This window comes from Kalmanozyma brasiliensis, assembly GCF_000497045.1.
Source record: "Kalmanozyma brasiliensis GHG001 unplaced genomic scaffold PSEUBRA_SCAF3, whole genome shotgun sequence".
Taxonomy (NCBI): domain Eukaryota; kingdom Fungi; phylum Basidiomycota; class Ustilaginomycetes; order Ustilaginales; genus Kalmanozyma; species Kalmanozyma brasiliensis.
The window spans coordinates 474,623-494,881 of NW_015961970.1; the positions used below are offsets into that span (position 1 = coordinate 474,623).

Sequence of the window (20,259 nt, forward strand, 5' to 3'; positions counted from 1 at the left end):
GGCCGCTCCGCTCGTCACCGGAACCGCTTCCGCCAGCTCGTCTTCCTGCACTTCATGTGATTTCATCCAGAGTGACAAGCATCACTTCTCAGCTTGACTTGTCACATCGAGAAGACGAGAAGCTTGAGCGAGAGAAGCACAGGCCTGCCTGATCCCAAAAGGCTGAGTCGCGAATCGAATCCCTTTCGCGCGTCAAGCGAGCCGAAAACCAACACTTTTGGCTGGTCCGCTGCGAACGAGCCAGCCACGTACGCACACACCTTCCAGCTTTTGCCTGAATTTGCCAAAATTCAGAGGCAGAGCCCCCCTTGCGCCTTTTGATCTTCGCCACCACACAGACCCCGGCATCGTGGACCGACATTTGCAGTCTCTTGATTGCAGAGGCATGCGGCAGATCGGCGGAACAGCATTGCAGCTTTCAGCGAGGATTCGCCCAAAGCCGAAAGTCGCCCAATCAGCTGCGTTGCGTGACGATGTGACTTTACAGAAGATGTATGTGCGTTGCAGTGGGATTTGAGTTGAGAAAAAGGTGAATCATTGATGGAGCGTGGCATTCGCAAGAAGCAGCGATTCTTCGCTCGGCTCGTGACGTCGGCAGACCGGAACTCGACAGCCGCCCATGCAGACCGTGGGGGCTGCTGACGACGTCCAGCAGGACGAGGACCCAGCGCTGCATGATCTGAGGGTCTTCCTGCTTTTACCGAACCACTCCCTTCCGCTTGTCAAGTTCTGCGCCTAGACTCATTGCAGACTGGGTTAAGCTTCGCCGTCATCCCATCGTACAGCGGCCATGACTGCCCTCGGTCAGATCTAGAGCTCGGAGCTGCGTCGGTCCGTCGCACGTACATGCAGCTCAAGGCCTCCGTCTCTCGAGGGCGTCAATTAGTCGCTCTCTCTCTCCCTTTCCGGTCGTGCATCCTGCATCTCTCCAGACTTGGACAAGTCCTTGCTCACTTCTGCCGACAAGCTCGACAGACCTCACATCTCCGTTCCCACGCTTAGCTCTCGCTCTTTTTTCCCACGATCAACCGCCCCTTGGACGAGATGTCACAGATCAATGCTCGACACACACGCCGACAGATCGTGGGAACATAACTACAATTTGGTGGTACAGGCATAAAATGTGATCATACAGAACAAGATTCAGAATGGGGCGGGCCATCTCGGATGAATCGCCTTTCACTAAGAGAGACACTTGAGGGGGATATCATAGTTTCGGCGGTCGATTAGGACGCAGCCGGCAGAGCAGAGCAGCTGAGCCAGCTTCAAGGGTTCTTCTTCGGCCTGCCGCGCGGCTTCTTGGCCGGCGAAGGGGCGGCGGGAGCTGCCTGTGCGACGGGCGCAGCGGGTGCAGCAGCGGGAGGGGCAGCAGCAGCCACGTCCGTCTTCTTCGGTCGTCCACGCGGACGCTTGGCAGGCTCGGTGCCCTCGACCTTTTCCTTGGGAGGACGCCCCCGCTTCTTGCCCGAGCCGGGCTGAGCAGGCGCAGCTTGCGTCGCAGGCGGCAAAGGCAGAGGCGTGCTTGGCAGCGGAGGAGTCACCACTCGGCTCAGGCTGGCATCGTCGGCAGTATTGGCGTCTTTCTTCGGGCGACCCCGCTTTTTGGCTGGTGCAGCTCCCGGCGCAGTAGGTGTCGATGGTGCTGCCGTGGCAGGCTGCGCTGGCTGGTTGGGAGCTGCAGCGCTTTGGGTGGCTTGTGCGGCAGATGCGTCCTTCTTGGGCCGACCACGTTTCTTCGGGCTAGGAGGAGCTTCGGCCTGGGCAGTCGCGGAAGGCTGAGACGAAGCCAGAGGCAGATTGTGCTGGTAGCCGTTCTGGCTCGAAGGGAGCTGCGCAATTTGAGACGTTGCGGGCGCGGCTTCGGCTGCAGCAACCAGAGAGGCTTTCGACGGACGACCTCTCTTCTTGGCAGGAGGACCTCCATCAGCAGCAGCCGGGGCCGCAGCCACCGGCGCTGGAGCAGAAGCAGGCGCGACAGGAGCCGCTGCTGCAGCAGCAGTGGCCGATTTGGGCGGTCGTCCTCGCTTCTTGGGCGAAGCCGGACTAGCGGCAGCAGGTGCGGGTGCGACTGGCTGGACAGGCTGACTCGCCGCAGCAGCAGCCGTCTGGGCTTTCGGGGGACGTCCTCGTTTCTTTGGCTGTGGACCCGCATCCGCGGCAGGCTGAGCAGCGGCTGGAGCCGCGGGAGCGGGAGCAGGAGCTGCTGCTGCTGCTGTTTCTGCGTTCTTCGGAGGGCGACCACGCTTCTTTGGCGAGGCTGGCGCAGCGGCAGGAGTAGAAGTGAGGGCGACTGGAGTGGGGGCGGGCGCTGCGTCTGAAGCTGGTTCAGCCGCTTCTTTGCGAGGACGACCGCGCTTCTTCTTTTCTTGTGCGGGTTGGGAAGCAGGAGCTGCGCTCACGCCGTTTGGTGCACTTGATGCGGGCGCGGGCTGGGAGCTGGTCGATGGCGCAGCAGTGGTGGCAGCGGCCTCGAGGGATGCTTTCGATGGGCGACTGTGGGAACAGAGTACGGTATTCGCGTCGCGATCAGTATGATTCTCTTCCTTCTTTTATCAGCAATGACACGTCGACGCAACTCACCCTCTCTTCTTCTTGGTGGGGGACTCGGCAGATGCGGAGGATGGCGGCAGCACGGCCTCTGCGGCCTCTTTCTGGTCGGCATCCTCGACGCTTTCCGGGTCGTCCTTGACGCGTGCAGAGTCAGGAATGTCTTCTTCGGCGACGTGTCCCTCGGCAAAGGCGCGTCTGAGTTTGGCCTGGTCGGCGGGAATGAGTTCTTCGAAGCCATCCTGCAAGTAGAAAAGAGGAAGGTGCCAAAAGGTCAGCCGTGTTCCATAATATGCTCAATCGACGCGTCGGTGGACACTCACGAGGTCGACGGGGTCGGTGATGCCATCCTTCTCCTTGATGTTTCGGATCACCTGGCTCGTGATGCAGCCATAGTGTCGGTACGCGAAGCTCTGGTTGCCCTGAATCTCGACCAGAGTGCCCAGACGCATTTCACCCTTCTTGATCTTGGTGCCCTTGCATGGCTTTGCGCCCTTGCAAGCAGCTCGGTTGTTGGCCGAGTATTCGATTCGATACGGCATGTCGACGGGCTTCGACGTCGCAGGCGACTGTAGCCGTAAGCGCGTCAAGTTGAACGCGTGGAGTTGGTCCGAAACCCGAAATCCCACCGTGAGATGTCGAGAAAACGAAAAAGTTGGCTGGGTCTGGATCCCTGAACAATGTCGCCGACAAGCGCGATGCCGTTCTGATGATGAAAGAATGAAGAAGTCGTGAACAGATGGTGGTGTCAGGAGGCTGGATGGATGGATGGATGGCGCGAACAGCACATGGACCAGAGACGGGCCACAGAGGCTAATCTCTGAAAAAGGAAAAAGACGCGATTTTGGTCGATTTATTTCCTTGAAAAACTACGGGCCAGATCAATTCCCTTGCCCAGTCCCTGCGCAGACGACACTCTTCTCTGGAGAAAATCCATTTTCATTTCATTTTGCTGCTCGAGGTCGAGCTAGAGCCCTACCTCAACGCCTCTGTTTCTTAGACCTGGAGCCCTTTCCGCCCTTCTTGTCCGACGAGCCTTTCTTGCTGGATTCGGCCGCCTGCTCGTCGTTGGCTCGCTTTGTACCCTTGACCGAGATGGTGGTGTTGAAGCCGGAGAGATCCTTGCCGCCGTTCTTGCGAAGCATCCCGGCGACTTCGGCTTCCGCTCGGCTCCAATTAGCGCCTTCTGCACCGTGGTCCTTGATGGCATACTTGGAAAGGTCCATCGAATCAATAAGCTTCTGCTTGGCTGCGAGCAGCTCTTCGTCGTCGTCGTCATTCTCATCTTCCTCGTCGTCATCCTCTTGATCGTCGTCGTCATCATCGTCGTCCTCCATGTCGCTGTCATCCTCGTCTAGCTCACCATGTGCCTCGCCTTGCTTGTTGGAGGCCAAGAACTCGCGACCAGCATCGCGCAGCTCAGACTGAAGGTCTCCCTCCAACGCGTTCCAATCGTTGCCTCCGTCCGCAGTCCCGTTGGCCTTCTTCCTGAGTGGAGCACGTGCGTCGAGGCCAGACCCGAGCTCGGGCATCGACTGGGCAATCGCCTTCTTTTCGACCTTGCGCAGGCTCTTGACCAGCAGTCGCACCGTCTTAACGAACAGCGCCATGGCCTGCTGCAGCGGTAGACGGAGCTCTGCACTGATCTCGTCGGGCGTCTTCCTCTGCAAGCCGATAGCGAGAAGGAGAGAGGACTGCAAGCCGGACAGACGCAGCTCTTCCTCCTCCCCGTGTGCGTCGATCGCAGATGCAGCGGCTTCGTCTTCGCGCACGGCACGGAGCCTGTTGTTGAAGTACAGAGCAGCCAGCGTAGGGAGCAGATCAAGCACGACCGACATCTCCACCATGTTGCTCGAGTACGAATCGAGACGCTTCATGTCGAACGGCGTCAGCAGCGTTCGAAGCTCTGTGGCGACCAAAGGCGATGATGTAGACGAAGCGGGCGATACGTCATCGTCAGCGTCGGCGAGTCGGGCACCTTGTGTTGCGGCCTCTAGCACCGTGAGCGCGGTGATGGTGGAGAATTCGCGGAACTTGTACGAGAGCAGCGAGATGAAACGTTTTCGGAAGTCGGCTGCCAATGAGCCCAGCCAGGCGGAGCCCGTCGTCGAAGTGGACGTGTCAAGTGCCTTGAGTTGGACCGTCGTGTACTCGCCGGTGAGGTCGTTGGCGATCTGTCGCACCCATAGCGGTGTGTAGCCTGACTTCTTCCAGAACTTGAAAAGCTGAGGGGTGAGGCCGTAGGATACACCGAGCCAGTCGAGCTGCTCTGGGCGACGCTCTGAGAGTCTCTGCAGCAAAGCAGGCATGCGTGCCGCATCTCGGACGCGGATCTCGTCGCCCTGCAGCAAGTTGGTATCCTTGGAGATCTTCTTGTCTCGGACGGCGGCAAAAGTCTCGCCGTCGTCCAGGTCATCTCGGACATTGTCGACATCGAGTAGCTGTCCGCTGTAGAATGCTTCAAGTGCCTCCAAAGCGCGTGCTCCGTAGCCCATGCGTGCGTAGTCCGGGTGCACAGCGATGCGCACCACACGCGCACCAGAGAGCGAAGCAAAGTCGGCGTCTTGGAACTGCTGAGCGACAAGCCATGGAATGAGATCCCCAGCCTCGCGTGTGCCACGGCTGAGACTGTTGAGCACGGCACCGCGGCTGATGTTGCCTTCCAAGGCAACTTGTACGACACAGAGGGGCTCAGGCAGACCGCCTTCGCTGCCTTTAAGCGGTGCTAGCAGAACGAAAAGTCGGTGTCCAGGCGCGTCGCTCATGAGCTGCAGATCGTTGGGCGAGTTCTTGTAGTGGCTTGCGACATACAGGGCCATCATGCGCTGAAGGAAGACTTCCGAAGCGGGGTGGTAGCTGAAGAGCGCGTCGCGGTTGACCATATAGAGATCGCAAGAGGACGGATGAGGGCAGCCTTTTGCCTTGAGGGCTGCAGACGAAAGACGAGTGAGCGAAGCATCGAGGCAGAGGAGTTGATGAAGCCACGACTCGATCTTGTCGCCTCGCGAGTATCGGATTGGCTCCTTGAGCTCGACTTCTTTCAGCGAACGAGCGGCCAGAGCTGCACCTGCTGCGCGACCCGTGTTGAGACCGCTCTTGCCTTCTTTTCGAGAAGACTTGCTGGTTGTTGCTGCTGAGTCCTCGGTACCTGACGCATCCACGATCCCTCTCGCGTTGTCACGAAGCTGCTGAATGAGCTTGAGCGAGAGACTGCGTCCAGTGCCCTCGTAGCCGTTGATGGTGGACGACAAGAAAACGAGATACGGGCCCATGAGGTTGCGCACGAGTGGAAGTGGGATGGCGGCGGCCTCGTCGATGACGACCAGCTCGGCTTGGCCCAGCACTTGATGATCTTGTGGCTGAATGTACTGAATCGTTTGACGGTGGCCACGGAAGATGTTGACTCGCACAACGACGTCCTTCCACTCTCCAGTGCCCCTCTGCAGATCCCAGTCTGCTACCTCCTCGTATCCTAGCGCATCGAGACCCTTGAAGACAAACTCAAAGAGCGTCTTGAGATTTTCTGGGCTTGGAGATGTGACAAAAATGTTGCTGTATCCGTGTGCGACCGCAGCGGCGATGCAAAGACCGAGCGCAGCCGACTTTCCGCGACCTCTTGCTGCGGTGAGTGCGACGGTGGTGGAGAGAGATGAGCTGGCCAGGATGTCGAGGATCGTGAGGACCGCTTTGGCTTGATCGAGGGTCTTGGCGTGCTTGACGACTTCTCCGACCACCTTTGTTTCTCGGACCTGATCCTTGAGCTCGGAGAGCTCTTCTTCGGCCTCTACACGCTCCTTGCCCTTGCGGACGGTCGAGCCGACGCCGGTGCCGGCACCTGTGCTGGTCTCTGGCAATGGCTTGATGTCTTTGCCCTTGCTAAGCGGAAGCACATTGAGCTCGTCGTCGAGCAAGAGGGTGTCTTGATTGGCGCCGAGAGAGAGAAGGAAGCGCTCGTTGAAGCGAGCTATCGGGTCGTCATCCGAAGCATTGGACCTGTAGTTGCGGTGGACGTCCATGCCGAGTGAGTAGAGCTGCCGCAAGCTGGACATGGTTTTGAGCAGAAGGATGACGGTACCGCCGCCTTCTACGGTCTCGATGGTTCGCGCAAGCATGTTGGGCGTGACGGCTTCAAAGTCTTGGAGGATGAGCATGCCGTAGGTCTGACCAAGGATCTTGGGGGTGTCCTTGTAGTAGCAGTAGCGAATGTCGGTAAGAGAAACGAAAAGCTCGAAGGGATCGCCCTGCCCCTTCTCTCGGACACCGCGCTTGATGTCATTCTTGATCTTCTGCTCGCGCTTCTTGCGGTGTGTTGTGAAGCCGAGGTCCTTCTTGTAGCACCAGAGGACGTTGGGTCTTGACTGGACACGAGATTGCGAAAGGAGGAAGTGAAGGTTGACGACCTGATCTTTTCCCTTGTCGCCGACAATGACGAAGAAGGAGCGATGGTTTAGGGCGACATTGTTGCGGATGAGGGTGGGGATACGCGGATCGAGCTGCTTCCTCATTGTGGCTAATTGCAACGGGCCGCTCGAGGCTGTCCGATCCTGACGGGTGCCGATCACCTCGCTTCGACTGGGGTCTGCTTTCGTATCGTTGACTCGAAACCTGCAGGACGAGCTCGGGTGGTGGCTGATGGGTATGGTGTCGAAAGGACGGCGTTGCTGAGGGATAGCTGAATGGAGCCAACGTATGAGCAGGCCGAGCAACTCTTCTTCTCTCCATGTCAGGGTTCGAATTTTTTTTCGCCGTGTGCTCGAGCAACCAAGCCCGACTTCCGAAGTGAGACGGAGAAAAGCTAGCACAAACAGCACCGAAGGTCTAACATCCACCATCTCAGCTTCCAACAGTCCGTGCTTTTTTGCTGAGTCCATGGAGATGAGAGCATTTTGCGACCTCCTTTTTCTAGTGTATTTTCTCCCCGTCCTCGTCAGATGAAACAAGAACGTATTCATGCCTCCAAAACGGCGACCAAGCGAGACGGTGGTCCGCGGCGGTCAACTGAGCCTTTCACCCCCATCTTCTGTTGTCGGGCAAGCATCAGCAGAGCATCGAGGCGAAAGCTACTTCAAAAGATCGCACATCACTGAAGAGATGATGGAACCCGTGGCCTTATTGGCCCGCTTGGCCTTGCTCGAGGATGCAGCACCAAACATATGAGCGAACAAGGTCGTGGTGGTCGCATGACCGCTCGCTTGCGGGCGTGGAACCGCGACCGGCATGGAATCGCTTGCCGTGCCCCATCGAGAGGAGTGGATGTTTCTCAGACTGTATCCGACCGGGTTTTTGGTCGCCAGAATCGGTGGTCCGACAACGTGATGGTCTTGCCTTGTTTCCACGCCGGAGTCCGCCTTTCCTGGCCCAGTTCCGTTACGGTAAGTTACGCCTTGCTTTTCTTGTCTCTTTTTTCACCAGATAAGCTCAAGCTTGATTGACGAGGAAGAGCATAGCACTTTCACTTGACAAGGACACAGCGAGACCATCGTCTGCGGCACCCACTTGAGCATTCTGACTTGCCATCACCATCGAGACCGGCCCATATAAGGGCGCCAAGCATCAGACTGGCAAGCGCACAGAGTATACTCGCGACCAACAACAGTGTTGCACGACGTGGTGGTGTTGACGTCGGAACTTTAAAAATAAAAACAAAAAAAGAGCGACCGAGATCCTTTATTTTGGCCACGCCCATCGAAGATTCAGGTGGAAAGCTTTGTCGCGTGGATCGCGTGTCGCTTCTGCACCGTTGTTCGGGCGCTGTTTCGGCGCACATGCGTCCACGTCGATCTGGCTGGAGCATGTTGGACAATGCTACGCATGAATGCCCCTAGCGTCACGGCGATGGCGGTGGTCGAGAAACGAGCTGGTTCGTACCATTGTGTTGCCAAGGCGCAGTCACGGTATCGAGGTCGCATTGACAGCAACGTGCTCAAGGCGCTTGAAGGTTGAGCTCATACTTGCAGAACAATGGCGAGATACGCACCCGTTGCCAACTCTGAGCACGAAGCGCAAACGCAACAGGTTCCGCCGCCAAGCTTGTTGAACGTGAGGGTCGTACAAGCTCGCCGTTGAGACGTGCAAGATCATCAAGGTGTAGGTCAATGTCAGCAAAGCCACCATCTCGAAGCTTCGCTGCATGCAAGCCGCCTTCCATAACTGGCATGTACCCGCGGCGACTGGGACAGGTCAGCCACGGTGTTGGGTTACACAAGCCTCGTTCCGCCCGGATCTCGGTTGGCTCCGCCACGGCGTCGGATAGCTTTGAGGGGGCTGCGTCGTACATGGTCCGGCCCGTCTGTTATTAATCAAAAAACAAATAAAACTCGGAATTTCGGCTGATTCATGCATGGCTGCGCAGCTGCAGCACTGCAGCCTGAGTCAAAAATCCAACCCTGAAAACGATGGAATTTCAGGGCAGGGGAGCGAGTCAGCGACTCCTTTTCTTTTGGCCGGTTGCGAGGCGCTTGCCCCGCTACCGTACCAAGCGAGACCGACCGCCCAGCCCGCCATCCAGCCAGCCAGAGAGCCTCTCTGCCCTTCTTGCCCTTCTGACCGATCCGCGTGTCAAAAGTGTGGGTTAGGCAACGAGATCCGAAGCAGCCTTTTTTGGCGAAGTAAAGCTGTCACCTGTCCTCCCCCTCCTCCTCCTCGTCGCTCGTTCCTTGTCCATTCACCGTTACCTTGGACGCGCTCTCATCCTTTCGTCCTCTACACCACCAACATCATCCTCTTACTCTGTCTCTGCACGAAGAATCGTCTTCAACCATCTCGACGGTCTCGTCTGATCAATCTCTCGATCAGCGCACCGCATTCCTTCCTTCCGGCATCATTCGGGTCTGACAGCTTCGTACAGCTACGGCATTTCACTTTACCGGCTGTGCGCCCCATTTCATCACGGCTCATCCCTCTCTGCACGCCCGCCTAATCGCCCACCCTTCCACCCACCCTCTGCCCCGCGCTTTTCCTTTTGTGCTTTGCATCGCACGACCGTGCTTCACGTCGGCACCATCTCGCTGCAACAACCTCGATAACCCGCCAGCCTGGATTGTCCTGCGACGCTCCACGTCCCGTGCCCACTGTCATCCACTGTTGAAGCGTCGCCAAGCCGCGCTTCATCCTCTCCCCCTGAACCAACACGGCCCACTTCATACCCTCCGGCGTCTCCCTAGACTGTCCGCCGCCTTGGTTCGCAGCTGTGAATATAGTCTGTTACAGACTTTTTGCAACAAGCTCCCACTTGTCGGCGCTTCTGCCTATCTGCTTTACAAGGTGCCATCGGCCGACATCGCTCCGGGCAACACCGACATCGCAACTTCCCCTCGCTAAAGTCCCAAGGACATCTTGGACGATCGTTGGTGCGACCCCATTGCTATCTTCCTAGACACATTGTGCCCCTTGGAATCTCTCGGCGGTGCTTCTTCCTCGACGCCGGTAGATATGTCGCCGAACGACCTCGACCACGACCTCACGCCTTCAGCATCCACACAGACGTTTGCCAATTTGCAAGACCACTCCCATCCACTCCGCTCCCGACGCCACAGCCTGCATCCAACAGACACCCTTCACAACCACTCGTCGTCAGCAGCAGCCGGTCTCGAGCCCATAGTACCCACACTCTCCAAATCTTCCCTCTATCAGATCGGTATGGTCGAGGGAATCACTCCACCAGCGCTCGCCTCTGTCGGGCCAGTAGGCACCTCGCCCCTCGAAATCAGCAGCGTCGTCGCGGCTGGTCTCGAGATGGGCCTCGGTGCCGGTTTCGCCTCTTCAGCCCTCTTGACGCACAACCCGGGCGCGCAAGCAGCAGCGCTTGCCGGTCTCACCGCGCCTCGCTACTCGCGGCTGCACCAGACCAACAGCGAGCTGCAGCAGCAAGACGACTTTGACGCCCAAGCATCGCCTACAGCTGCTTCTGGGCTCGATTTTGACACGATCCTGCCCACATCAGCAGCTGACTCTCTGCCGTACCGCAACGGCAGCGGTCGACGCAGTCCCAATCTGGAAGCGGACGGGCTCGAGGGAGATCTCCACCGAAGGCGCACCACAGGTGCACGTCAGTCCAAGCATCCTATGGAGCCAATGCGTCTCGGTCGTCATCATCGCGCCGAGACCCACGACCACATCCTCTCTCCCTTGCCTCCCCCTGCCACCGCCGCCGAGATTGAAAAGCAGCAGTACTACCAGAACAACTACATAGCTCTCCGCAACGAGGCCAAGATCCTCACCCACGGGCTGCCCGCCAGTTTCAACATGGAAGCTCCTCTCTCGGCTACCACAAGTCTGGAGCGCGAGACCTCGTTCGGAAGCCGAAGCAGCACGCATATGCTGACACCTTCTGTCGGCGACAAGAGCATCCTCTCTCCCGACGCGCACCACCCGCTCTCCGCCAACCCCTTCGCCGCTGCCACCACCTCGTCCAGCCCTTATCAGGACGCTGGACACCACGTGGACGCAGCGGGTTGGAAGTCTATTCGTCAGGGTCTTGCTGCCGGCGCCCATGGACCCACCCAAGCAGCTCTGCTCGGCTTGGGCGGCGGTAGTCACTTTGGCCCTGGCGTTCGTGCCAAGGTCTCCGAGGTGCTGCCCCACCTCGTAGCGAGCATCCCGCTCTCGGGCGACGAGGGCGAGACCATCACCATCGCCGAGTACGGCAGTCTCAACACTCGCTCTGTCAACCTGATGCAGGCCATCATTTCAGAATTTGTCCATAAAGCACACGCCGATACGCCAAGGAGGGAGGCAGGCAAGAATGGCCACGAGGCTAGCAACCACTTCCCCGGTCTTGACGAGGCGGGGGCCGCTTCGCTGCGATCTATTCTGGGCGTCGATGCCTCTTCGGACGATCCCTGCAAGGTCAACTTCTCCATCATTCACGAAGATTCGCCTCAGGCCGATTTCCGTCCCTTGTCGCAGATGCTCGATTCCAATCCCGAATCGTACCTGCATCCGCAATGGCAGGCAGCCCACGAGCCGCGCCTGCAAAACGCCATCTTCCCCAGCTTTGTCTCGCGGCCGTTTGCATCGCGCATCGCTCCGCCGTCCACACTGCACTTGGGAATCAGCTTGATGGACTTGCACTGGTCGCACACGCCGCGGAGCCCGACCGTCTCTCTTTCTACATCGGCACACGCCGAACTCGCTGCGTTCCTCACCGCTAGGGCGCACGAGTTCCGCACAGGCGGGGTCATCGTGATGGCCTACATTGCTCGATCCGAAGACAGCAACGTCGTGTTGCCCGATCGTCCCAAGTCCACCCTGCACAGCATCAGTGGCTCTGATGGAGCTTGTGCTGCGCCGACGCCTGCCGTAGAGACTGGTAGCCAGCTGCATGCCGATGGCGACCGCTTCGATGAGCACGCCGTCTCGCCACGCATCCCGCAACTGCGCAAAGACCGAAGGCGCTCCAACTCGTCGCCCAATCGTCCTTCATTCGCTGGTCCAAGGGCTGCAGCCGAGACCAGTTCAAGGTCCGACATCTGGTCGACACTTACCAACACGCTCGCACCGTGCCTGCAGCGTCTGGTCTCGTGCGGCATGCTCAAGAGCGATGTCGCGCGTCACCTGCTCAGCCTGCCCATGCATGCCCGCACTCCCCGCCAGACTCGCAACGTGCTCAAGTCGGTCAAGCATCTCTGGAAGGTCGAGTGGAGCTGCGGCTTGGGTGATGAGCCCGTTTCGGCCGATGCCGCGCCTGCGCTGCAGTGTGAGGCTGAGCCGCTGCGCCTGCCTCATCCTGCCTGGAAAGCACTGCAGGCGGGCACACTCTCGCGCGTCGCTTTTGCCGAGCACATGATTCAGCTCTTCAAGAACCTGTACGAGTCGCACTTCCGCGCTATCCTGCGAGAGAAGGGCAAGCTCAGCAAAGGTGCTGTTGAGTTTGTGCTCGACTCACTCTGGGACGTGCTTCAGTCCAGGATCGACGATCAGGAGCCCTGCCCCATTGCCGAGTGCGAGCTCGAAGTGCAGATTGTTGCCCTGCGTCGTACCTAAGCCGTCTTCCATCATGGACACTCCCTCCCTTTATTCAGCCCTTCTCTGGTCCTTTCGTTGACTATTCTCAAACTCGGTATTCACCTCTCCTCGCCCCCTCCCTTGTCACCGGTCTCTGGGATCTCTTGTCATTGGCACAATCATTGTTAGCGTCCTGTATCTTTGTCTGCATCCTTCACGTCGCATCATACCACGAATCGCAAGCAGTTCATGTCCCCATTCCTGTGCAACAGCGTGCCCGGCGGAGGATCCGATCTCGACTTGGTGGCGTGAGAAAGCTTGAGATAAGGTCGGACGAAGCTGTGACAGGATGACTTTGTTAAGCATCGGAAATCGGCAGCCAGCCGGCCAGCAAAAATCGCATCAGACAGGGTCCGAGCTGAGCTGCCTCGCGCTCCACATGGGCCTCGTGCGGGTCGTGCAGCATCGAATCTTTGTGTGACTTGTCAGCCATCCCAGCTCATTCATGACCATCACCCGCAGCCCAACTCAGCACGAGGCTGAGCTCGTGTTGTCCTCCTCTACACCTGGTTTCGACAAAGCAGACCTTTCTTGTTCTGATCGACCGCTCACGGATCCGTCCAGCCTATCTGCCCATACAGCAGCCAGCCTATCTCGACCACGACTCGACCACGACTCGACCTTGACACTATCGTGTTCTGCATTTTACCGTCCACCCATGACTTCATAGCTCTCAAATAAGCTCGATCGAGCTCAAGCCTCTAAAACACTGAGCAGGGCTGTTGACGACCACCGAGGCTCGACCAAGATGACAGTCGAAGATGCAGCAGGGTCGCCCTCCCAATCCTCCTCGTCCAAGCGTCTTTCATACGTGCCATATCAGCGCAAATCTCATTCGAGGAATGTATCCGGTGCTTCGATCGCGCCGATCGAAAGCCCTGAGCCGGAGACAAGGTTCTCGCATGCCGCGGTCGAGTCCGCTCTGGCAGCACATCGCCCGAATCCGCTCAGCACTTCGGACAGCAGAAGAGGCAGCGCTGCCTCGGGTACGATACCCGCCTCCTCTACGCCTCTTCGAGCACAAGCTTCTTCCCCGCGCACGCCTTCCGCACTGAGTCGGCCGGCCGTCGTCGCTTCACCGTCCGCTCGAGGACTGGGCCTCGTTCGACCGAATCGTGATCTGGATGCGCCCCCGCCCCCATTACGAGTGGCTTCGAAACTCGCTTCCAGCAGCATTCCACCAGCGAGCTCGGGAGCTGTTCGGAGTCAGCAGGCTGCTCCTTCGTCAGCTCACTCGCAGACACACAATGGCTCAACACCATCAACTCCCAGCTCTTCAGCAGCTCGTCATGACCGTAGTCAAAGCACCGCATCGACATCGACAGTACGCGCAGCCGATCGACCCCGCTCGCCGCAAAAGCTATCAGAGACATCTCGGACCTCGAGCAGGGTACAGCCAAGTAGCACGAGCTCGACTCCTATCCACATCTCTTCTCGAGACCAAGCCAAGCCGCACGACGCGTTCAATGGTGGCACACCCGTGTCGACGAGCGCAGCGTCCAGCCTTCGAGGATCAAGCAAGGCTTCTTCTGCTGTTGCCAGTCCTCCCGATAGTCGCTCTTCAACACCGATCATAGGCGCATCTGGCATCTCCATCCCCGCTCACGTCAACTCGTACGCCGCACTTCTCGCGGCTCAGTCTAGGCTGGGTCCGATTCCTGTTCCACAAGGCGTCGCTTTAGCGCAAGCTGCCGGTGCACCCACGTCAAGCGGTCAGTCTGTAGTCGCAGCCGCTTCGGATGGAAGGCGGACAGCGTATCGATCCGGCTTCCAGCCCAAGGGAGTCGTGCGCGTAAGGACGGGCGACTTCGCAGAATTGAGGAACAAGAACAGGAGTGAAGGAGAGATGGAGGCGCAACGAATGGACCGAAGGCTTGCGAAGCTCATCGCCATCCATTTCGCTCCGATCACCGACGCAGAAAAGTCTGCAGTCGGCTCGCCAAAGAAGTCCCTTGGATCTGCCTTCATCGATCTCGATCTTGACGAGCTGAAACGAGACCCGAGCAGCGTCCTCAGAAAAGGCGGGAGCGATCTGTGGACCTCTTTCAGAGCGCGAGGACGCGGCGAGGATCCCGCCATCCGACAGGCGGAGCAAAGTATCGTCAACTGGCAGGACGACGACGAGGTGAAAGCATGTCCGATCTGCTCCACGCCCTTCAGCTTCACCGTCCGCAAGCACCACTGCCGACTGTGTGGGCGCGTTGTCTGCGCTTCGCCTCATCTTACACGACTCGCCTGGGCAGAGCAGATGGGTCCAGGAACAGGCAAGGTGCTGACACCCGAAGAGCGCGCCGCGCTCGATGGAAAGTGCTCCGGCAACATTGTCGCCGACCCGATCAGCGGCCGCGTCGAGGAGGTCAAAGAAGGAGCCGCTGCACCGTCCAAGTCCGGATCCAGCGCGGCGCAGTCGAAGGGCGTGCGCGTCTGTCTCGACTGCAAGGCGATCGTGCGCAAGCGCCAGTACATGATGGACGACGAGCCGCTGCCGGTCTTTATGAAGCTGTACGAAGCGCTGATGCGCGTGCAGAAGGAGATCGAGCAGTCGCTCCCGGAGTTCCAGGAGATGGTGCTCGGCTTGCAAAAGCACGACCAGACGGCCGCCCTCGGATCGAGCATCCGTGCCAACATCGAGCTCCAGCGTGACGCCGTGTCGGCACGCAAGCAGCTGCTGGCCAACTTTGCCACCTACGACGAGCTTGCGAAACGTATACGGGCGTTGCCTGTAGCAGACAAGGACAGTGCGGGCGATGCAGCGCAGGAACGGATTCAGTACGCCATCTTTACGCGCGCCAACCTGTTCTTGCAGCAGAACATGCTGCCACTGCAAAGCCTGCCGAAGCCGGGGAGCAAGAAGAACATCGACGCGAGCTCGGATACGACGGGGAGCGCACCGAGCTCGCCGCAACCCGCATCGCCGCGAATGGCACCACGACGAGGAACAGCGACACAGCACGCCAACAAGGGCTCCGTCAGCTCGGTCGCCAGTTTTCGGTCGCTCTTCGGGGGCAGCACCGGCAGCGCATCCGGCTCTCTACGTGCAAACACACGAGCCGACCTCGACGAGCAGCTCAACGACGACGAGCCCTCCGACGATCATCTAGCAAATGCAACGCCGGACGAGCTCAAGGAACAGCTCAAGGTGCTGCTGGAGCAGGAGAAGTTGGTCGCCGACTACGTCGAGAGTGCAGCCAAGGCGCGCAAGTTCGAGGACGCTAAAACGCTCAAACGGAGCCACGACGAGCTGTGTAAGGAGATCCTGCGCGTGCAGCGACGGTTGGTGGTGTCCGGCAATGGACGCTGATGGTGGTGTCGCTATCCAGGTGGTACGCGATCGCTGATCCGAGGTCGACCGGCGGGCAAAGGTGCAGATCGGGTCGATCGCGTACGAAGCGAAGAGTGGACCCTCGCAAATCGAAGGCCGCGACCCTGCTCGGTTAGCACGCAAAGAACTATTTCCCCTGATCTTCTCCCTCGACTCGAACCCTGAAAACTTTTGGTCCGTAGCGTGGGAACAGTCCGCTCTTGCTCAAGGTGAGCGCCGGTGCCGAGGTGTGCGATGCCAATCAAAAACCGCCCGCACGTGTTTGGATGACCTTCGTGGCGGTGGCGTCCGGACGTACGATCAACGCTAGACGACAAGCGAGGATGAGTGAATAAGGGACCACAGCGCAGGCCCTCGTCCTTGCCGAGCTCGACCGAGGCGATCGTGCATTTCCTGCCGATGGTGCAGCCACTTACGCTCGCTCTTCAACCGGTGTGAAGTTCGACCGAAGCAAGTCTAAGCTAGACGAAGACCAATCGTGCGATAGAGGCTTCGAGCTCTAATCGCGCTCTCCTGCTGATGGGTAAGGAGAACGACTGCAAGAAACGCTCATCCTGCGCAGACCATGCCATGGATTCAACTCCGCGCTGCGCTCTGATCGATCTCGTGATGGTAATTGCTTTTGCTGAGGACGAGCGGAGTCGAGATCGCGGTCCCAGGGCTGGGATGCGGGCGGGGTATCGGCCAGGGTGAGACACGCTTCTCTCGAGTAGATTAGATCGTGAGAAGAAAGGGACGCAATATCTGATCAGAGAGAGACGGGCCGACGAGAGGCCGGTTGCGACACACGATTCAAGCATGGGCGGTGCCACCCTCGAATTCGTTTTTCGTCTCAACGTGGCGCTTTGCCGAAAACGGACCGGCTGGCCGACCACAGCCGGCAGGCCGAATGAGGGCCTTTCGCTCGGCGCCGATCAAACAGACCATGCCCTGGAATTTCATCCTCAGCTTCTGTTCATGCATGCGGGCCATTGGAGCGGATCCTACATCAAAGAGATCAAACACCGACTTAGCGCGGACGAGTGTGCGCCGCTCGCACGAGGTTGGCCCGTGTGCATACCACTGTACACGTCCACCGAGGACGCGTTGGGAAGCAGACAAAGGAGAGACACGCGATTGTTACTCAAATGTCTCAGGAAGAATCTGGCGAGGGCTTGGCAAGCTCTGAGTGTGTGTTCCACCTCGGGGACGCACATAACAGTGCTGTGTAAGATCCGACCGAAAGAAAGCAGGCCACCGTTCGAGAGCTTGGAGCTGATCTGACATCCTCTAGCTGCTCCTGAGTCTTCGGTCTTCCCCCTCAGGACCACAATCGCACATCGTCGATCGCAACGAACAGGACTGGGCAGCCCATCGCGTGCCAAGCTTGTACGCGAGAAGGTGATCCGCATAGCCACTGTGTCGATGGCTGTGAACTCGCTAGCTCAACCTCCTGAAAGGACGACAAGGGCGCTCGATCCCAACGAGCGAGATGCGGATCACGGCTGCGCTCCAAGCGAGGCACTCTACGGATGCGAGTATCGAGATCACGGAAGCGGCTCTGCGATGTGCACTGTTTGCACCGGCGGGGTTTTGGCAAGCGAGCTCTTCCCCCCTCTCTGAAAGGGGCAGCGGAAAAGGAGGGCATGCAGGTGCTGCTAAGCGATGGTCCCTCGAAAATCCTTGCTCGCTTGGATGCCGGATCTTCCCTCGTGGGACTTTGTTGCCGATTTTGGACTGCAAGGCACACGGCCAGCCGCATTGTTTGCTTGAAAGGAGAAGTTGAAACTCCGAAAAGATGATCCTCGGCTTTGGCACCGCGCCCGACTTTGGAAGTCGCCGCATGAAGCCAGAAGCAGCAGCCACGAAATGCTTCCCTCGAAACCTTGAACGAGGTGCGAGCGACTTGCTGCGGCCTGAACAGCGATCAAGGCGACATTTGACGTTACAGCAGGACGAATCATGTGTAAAGATCAACCGTATCGACCGAGCGACGACAGAGGTGCTCGTTGATGGCCGCAAGAGCATTTTCAAATTGCAAGAGCATGCGATCGGCCTTGTGAGATGCCATCGGACTTGCCAACGCAACCCTAGACCCACCTTGTGTAATAGTGACGACAAGATAGGAGTTCAGCTTGCGGGGTAAGCTCGACGGAGAATGCCGAAAGCACTGCCCTCGATCGAAGAATGCTGTGCTTTACGCTCGGGTTCGCCGGCGTCTCGAGTGTGGGAACAATCTAATCTCGCGCCATCGCGGCCGCTTCGGCTGCTGCTAATAGCCTGCCGGCCGAACAATTCAAAGATTGCTCGCTCGTGGTTCTTCCGAGGTGAAAAACGGCTGAACCTGCAGGCACAGCATGTTCACGGCATCGATCGGAAGCCTCCTCGCTTAAGCACGGTAGCGGTTCGAAAGAAACATTGTCAGCCATGCACCCACCCCTGAGCAGGCGTAGACGTTCAATCGATGCCAAGGTCGAGAGCTTATTTCAGGGTTGCACGGCTGAGCGAGACCATCTGCAGGAGGATGAGGCCATCACGCAGCTGTCGGGTCAACTTCAGGGGCTGATGGGAGCTTGTCAGGCGCGACGGAAACACCGAATCGGCCAGGGATGGCGGTGACCACCAACGAAGCTGCAAGCCACCAAGGAGGGATGCATCTTTCGCAACGGTCACGCAGCTCGCTCCTGCGTAGGCTTGAACAGACGAAACTTTGAGCAGCAAGCAAAGCTGCGAGACAGCGGCTTCTCTCGGCGTACAGTCTTCGTCGGTTCAACCCAAGATTTGGCCCTCTGCAGCTCGGACTCTCTCACAGATTCTCACATCGCCGTCTGCAACCCGGCTTGTGTCCTTCGAACTCTTCCCATTCGGTCAACCTGGCAAGGCGGCTATTGTATCCCCCATTTCCCCTTAACCCGTCCCCTGTCCCTGGAAACCGTTATCTGACAGAGCAGAGCTTCTCGAATCCCATCTGAATTCAGGCCCTATCCAGCTTCGCCCAGCCGGCCGAGCTGTCCAAATGAAAACTTTACCGCCATGGTGACAGCGCTCGGCTTGGCCTCTGTCCGAGATGAGAACCGCTTCACGGACCGGCTTTGAGTGTGCAGGTCTTGCTGAAAGCTGTGCCACCTCTCGTGACTGTGGGATTGAAAGCGGGTGCCAGGCAAAGCGGCCGAAGCTCAACCGAGACATTGCTGTGTCTGTCCTGCCTTCTTGACAGCACCCTCCTTTTGACCTTTTCAGCAGCCGCAGTCCAGTCAAGTCGAATCTGCCCACTCTAAATCTCGCTCACCAAGGTCCGTCGATCTCACGATCATCAGGGTTCTGCGCTCTTGTGTCATCCATCCATCCATCCATCCCAGAAGGGGCAAGCCGATGCGACTCCTATTTCTCGGAGTTGCCAGATCCACGATCGATCGCATAGCATGAAAGGAAGCATTCACATTCACAGGAGCCTCGTTTCAACTCTCCCACCCAAAGGAAGCCTCGCAGGGATCGCCAGTCCGCGTGCTAAGCGAACAGCAGGGGGCGATCTTCTTTCGACTCCCGCCCTCGATCGCGAGCCCAGCTGCCCTGCCAGCGATCTTTTATCGACTCGAAGCGAGTTTGCATTTTTGATTGTTGGTCTCTCGCTTTGGCACAGGCACACTGCTCAGCTGGAACGCGGCCAGGCCCAAACGGAAGACCGAAAAAAGTCGCAAATTTCAGGAATTTCGATCAAATTCATGAGAAAATTCCACTTTGCCTTGCGTGCTAGCGTCTGTGTGAGACTTGACCGGGAAGCACCACTTTGGCCAGCTGTCCCCTCTTTTTATCGAGCAGGTTTCACTCGCTTGCCCTCGTGGCATTTTTCTTCTGAAAGGTGTGCCCCTTTTTTGAAAGCTGCTGGCCGCCGCTCTCTGTTGGTCGCTACCGAGGATCGCCTCGACTGACCTTGCCTCGACTGCTGCCTGCTAGTGCTGCTGCTGAGCCGCCGCCGCCGCAGGGACAAACGGCCTTGGCAGCTATTTTCTGCCGGCTGCAGATCAGCAATTGAGAAACAAGGTTCAAGGCAGCTGGGCGCGATCCTGGCTTCCCAGCTGCAGATCGTCCCTCGTGCCTGCTGCCGCAAACGGCGAGCTGGCGGTCTCTCCCACCCTCTCTGACACCACTGCATCGGTCCTCGCCGACCGACCCAACCCACGCTGCAGTCACACAAATTTTAGGGTGCCTGCAAGCTGTAACTTCTCTCCTCGTCACCCCGCGCAGCTGTCACACGTCCGCCGTCCCAAATCTCGGTTTCACTCCCCTCAGCAGCCGCAAGCAGCTGCTCGTCGCCATTGTGCCCCCCTTCCTGTCACTCCCCTCTTTCTCGTCGTCGTCTCTTTCCAGGGTTCACCTTGCCCAGCTTGTAAAAATTTTGATCCCAG

At 58.4% G+C, this 20,259-nt stretch overlaps 4 protein-coding genes across 4 annotated transcripts; 2 read left to right on the forward strand and 2 right to left on the reverse strand.

Annotated features, from left to right (window-relative positions):
- Positions 1-1,265: 1,265 nt before the first annotated feature.
- Positions 1,266-3,089, reverse strand: PSEUBRA_004067 (AT hook, DNA-binding motif; the record flags this gene model as incomplete). Its single annotated transcript, XM_016437637.2, has 3 exons — positions 1,266-2,493; positions 2,581-2,789; positions 2,871-3,089. The coding sequence occupies 3 exons, from the start codon at positions 3,087-3,089 to the stop codon at positions 1,266-1,268; spliced, it is 1,656 nt and encodes a 551-aa protein (XP_016291177.2).
- Positions 3,090-3,527: 438 nt separating this feature from the next.
- On the reverse strand, positions 3,528-7,052 carry PSEUBRA_004068 (putative tRNA binding domain protein; the record flags this gene model as incomplete). Its single annotated transcript, XM_016437629.1, has 1 exon — positions 3,528-7,052. One exon carries the CDS (start codon positions 7,050-7,052, stop codon positions 3,528-3,530), a length of 3,525 nt encoding a protein of 1,174 aa, XP_016291178.1.
- A 2,926-nt stretch (positions 7,053-9,978) lies between these two features.
- PSEUBRA_004069 (uncharacterized protein) lies at positions 9,979-12,531 on the forward strand (the record flags this gene model as incomplete). Its single annotated transcript, XM_059465216.1, has 1 exon — positions 9,979-12,531. The coding sequence occupies one exon, from the start codon at positions 9,979-9,981 to the stop codon at positions 12,529-12,531; it is 2,553 nt and encodes an 850-aa protein (XP_059320512.1).
- Positions 12,532-13,300: 769 nt separating this feature from the next.
- PSEUBRA_004070 (FYVE zinc finger) lies at positions 13,301-15,853 on the forward strand (the record flags this gene model as incomplete). Its single annotated transcript, XM_016437654.2, has 1 exon — positions 13,301-15,853. One exon carries the CDS (start codon positions 13,301-13,303, stop codon positions 15,851-15,853), a length of 2,553 nt encoding a protein of 850 aa, XP_016291180.2.
- Between the last annotated feature and the right edge of the window lie 4,406 nt (positions 15,854-20,259).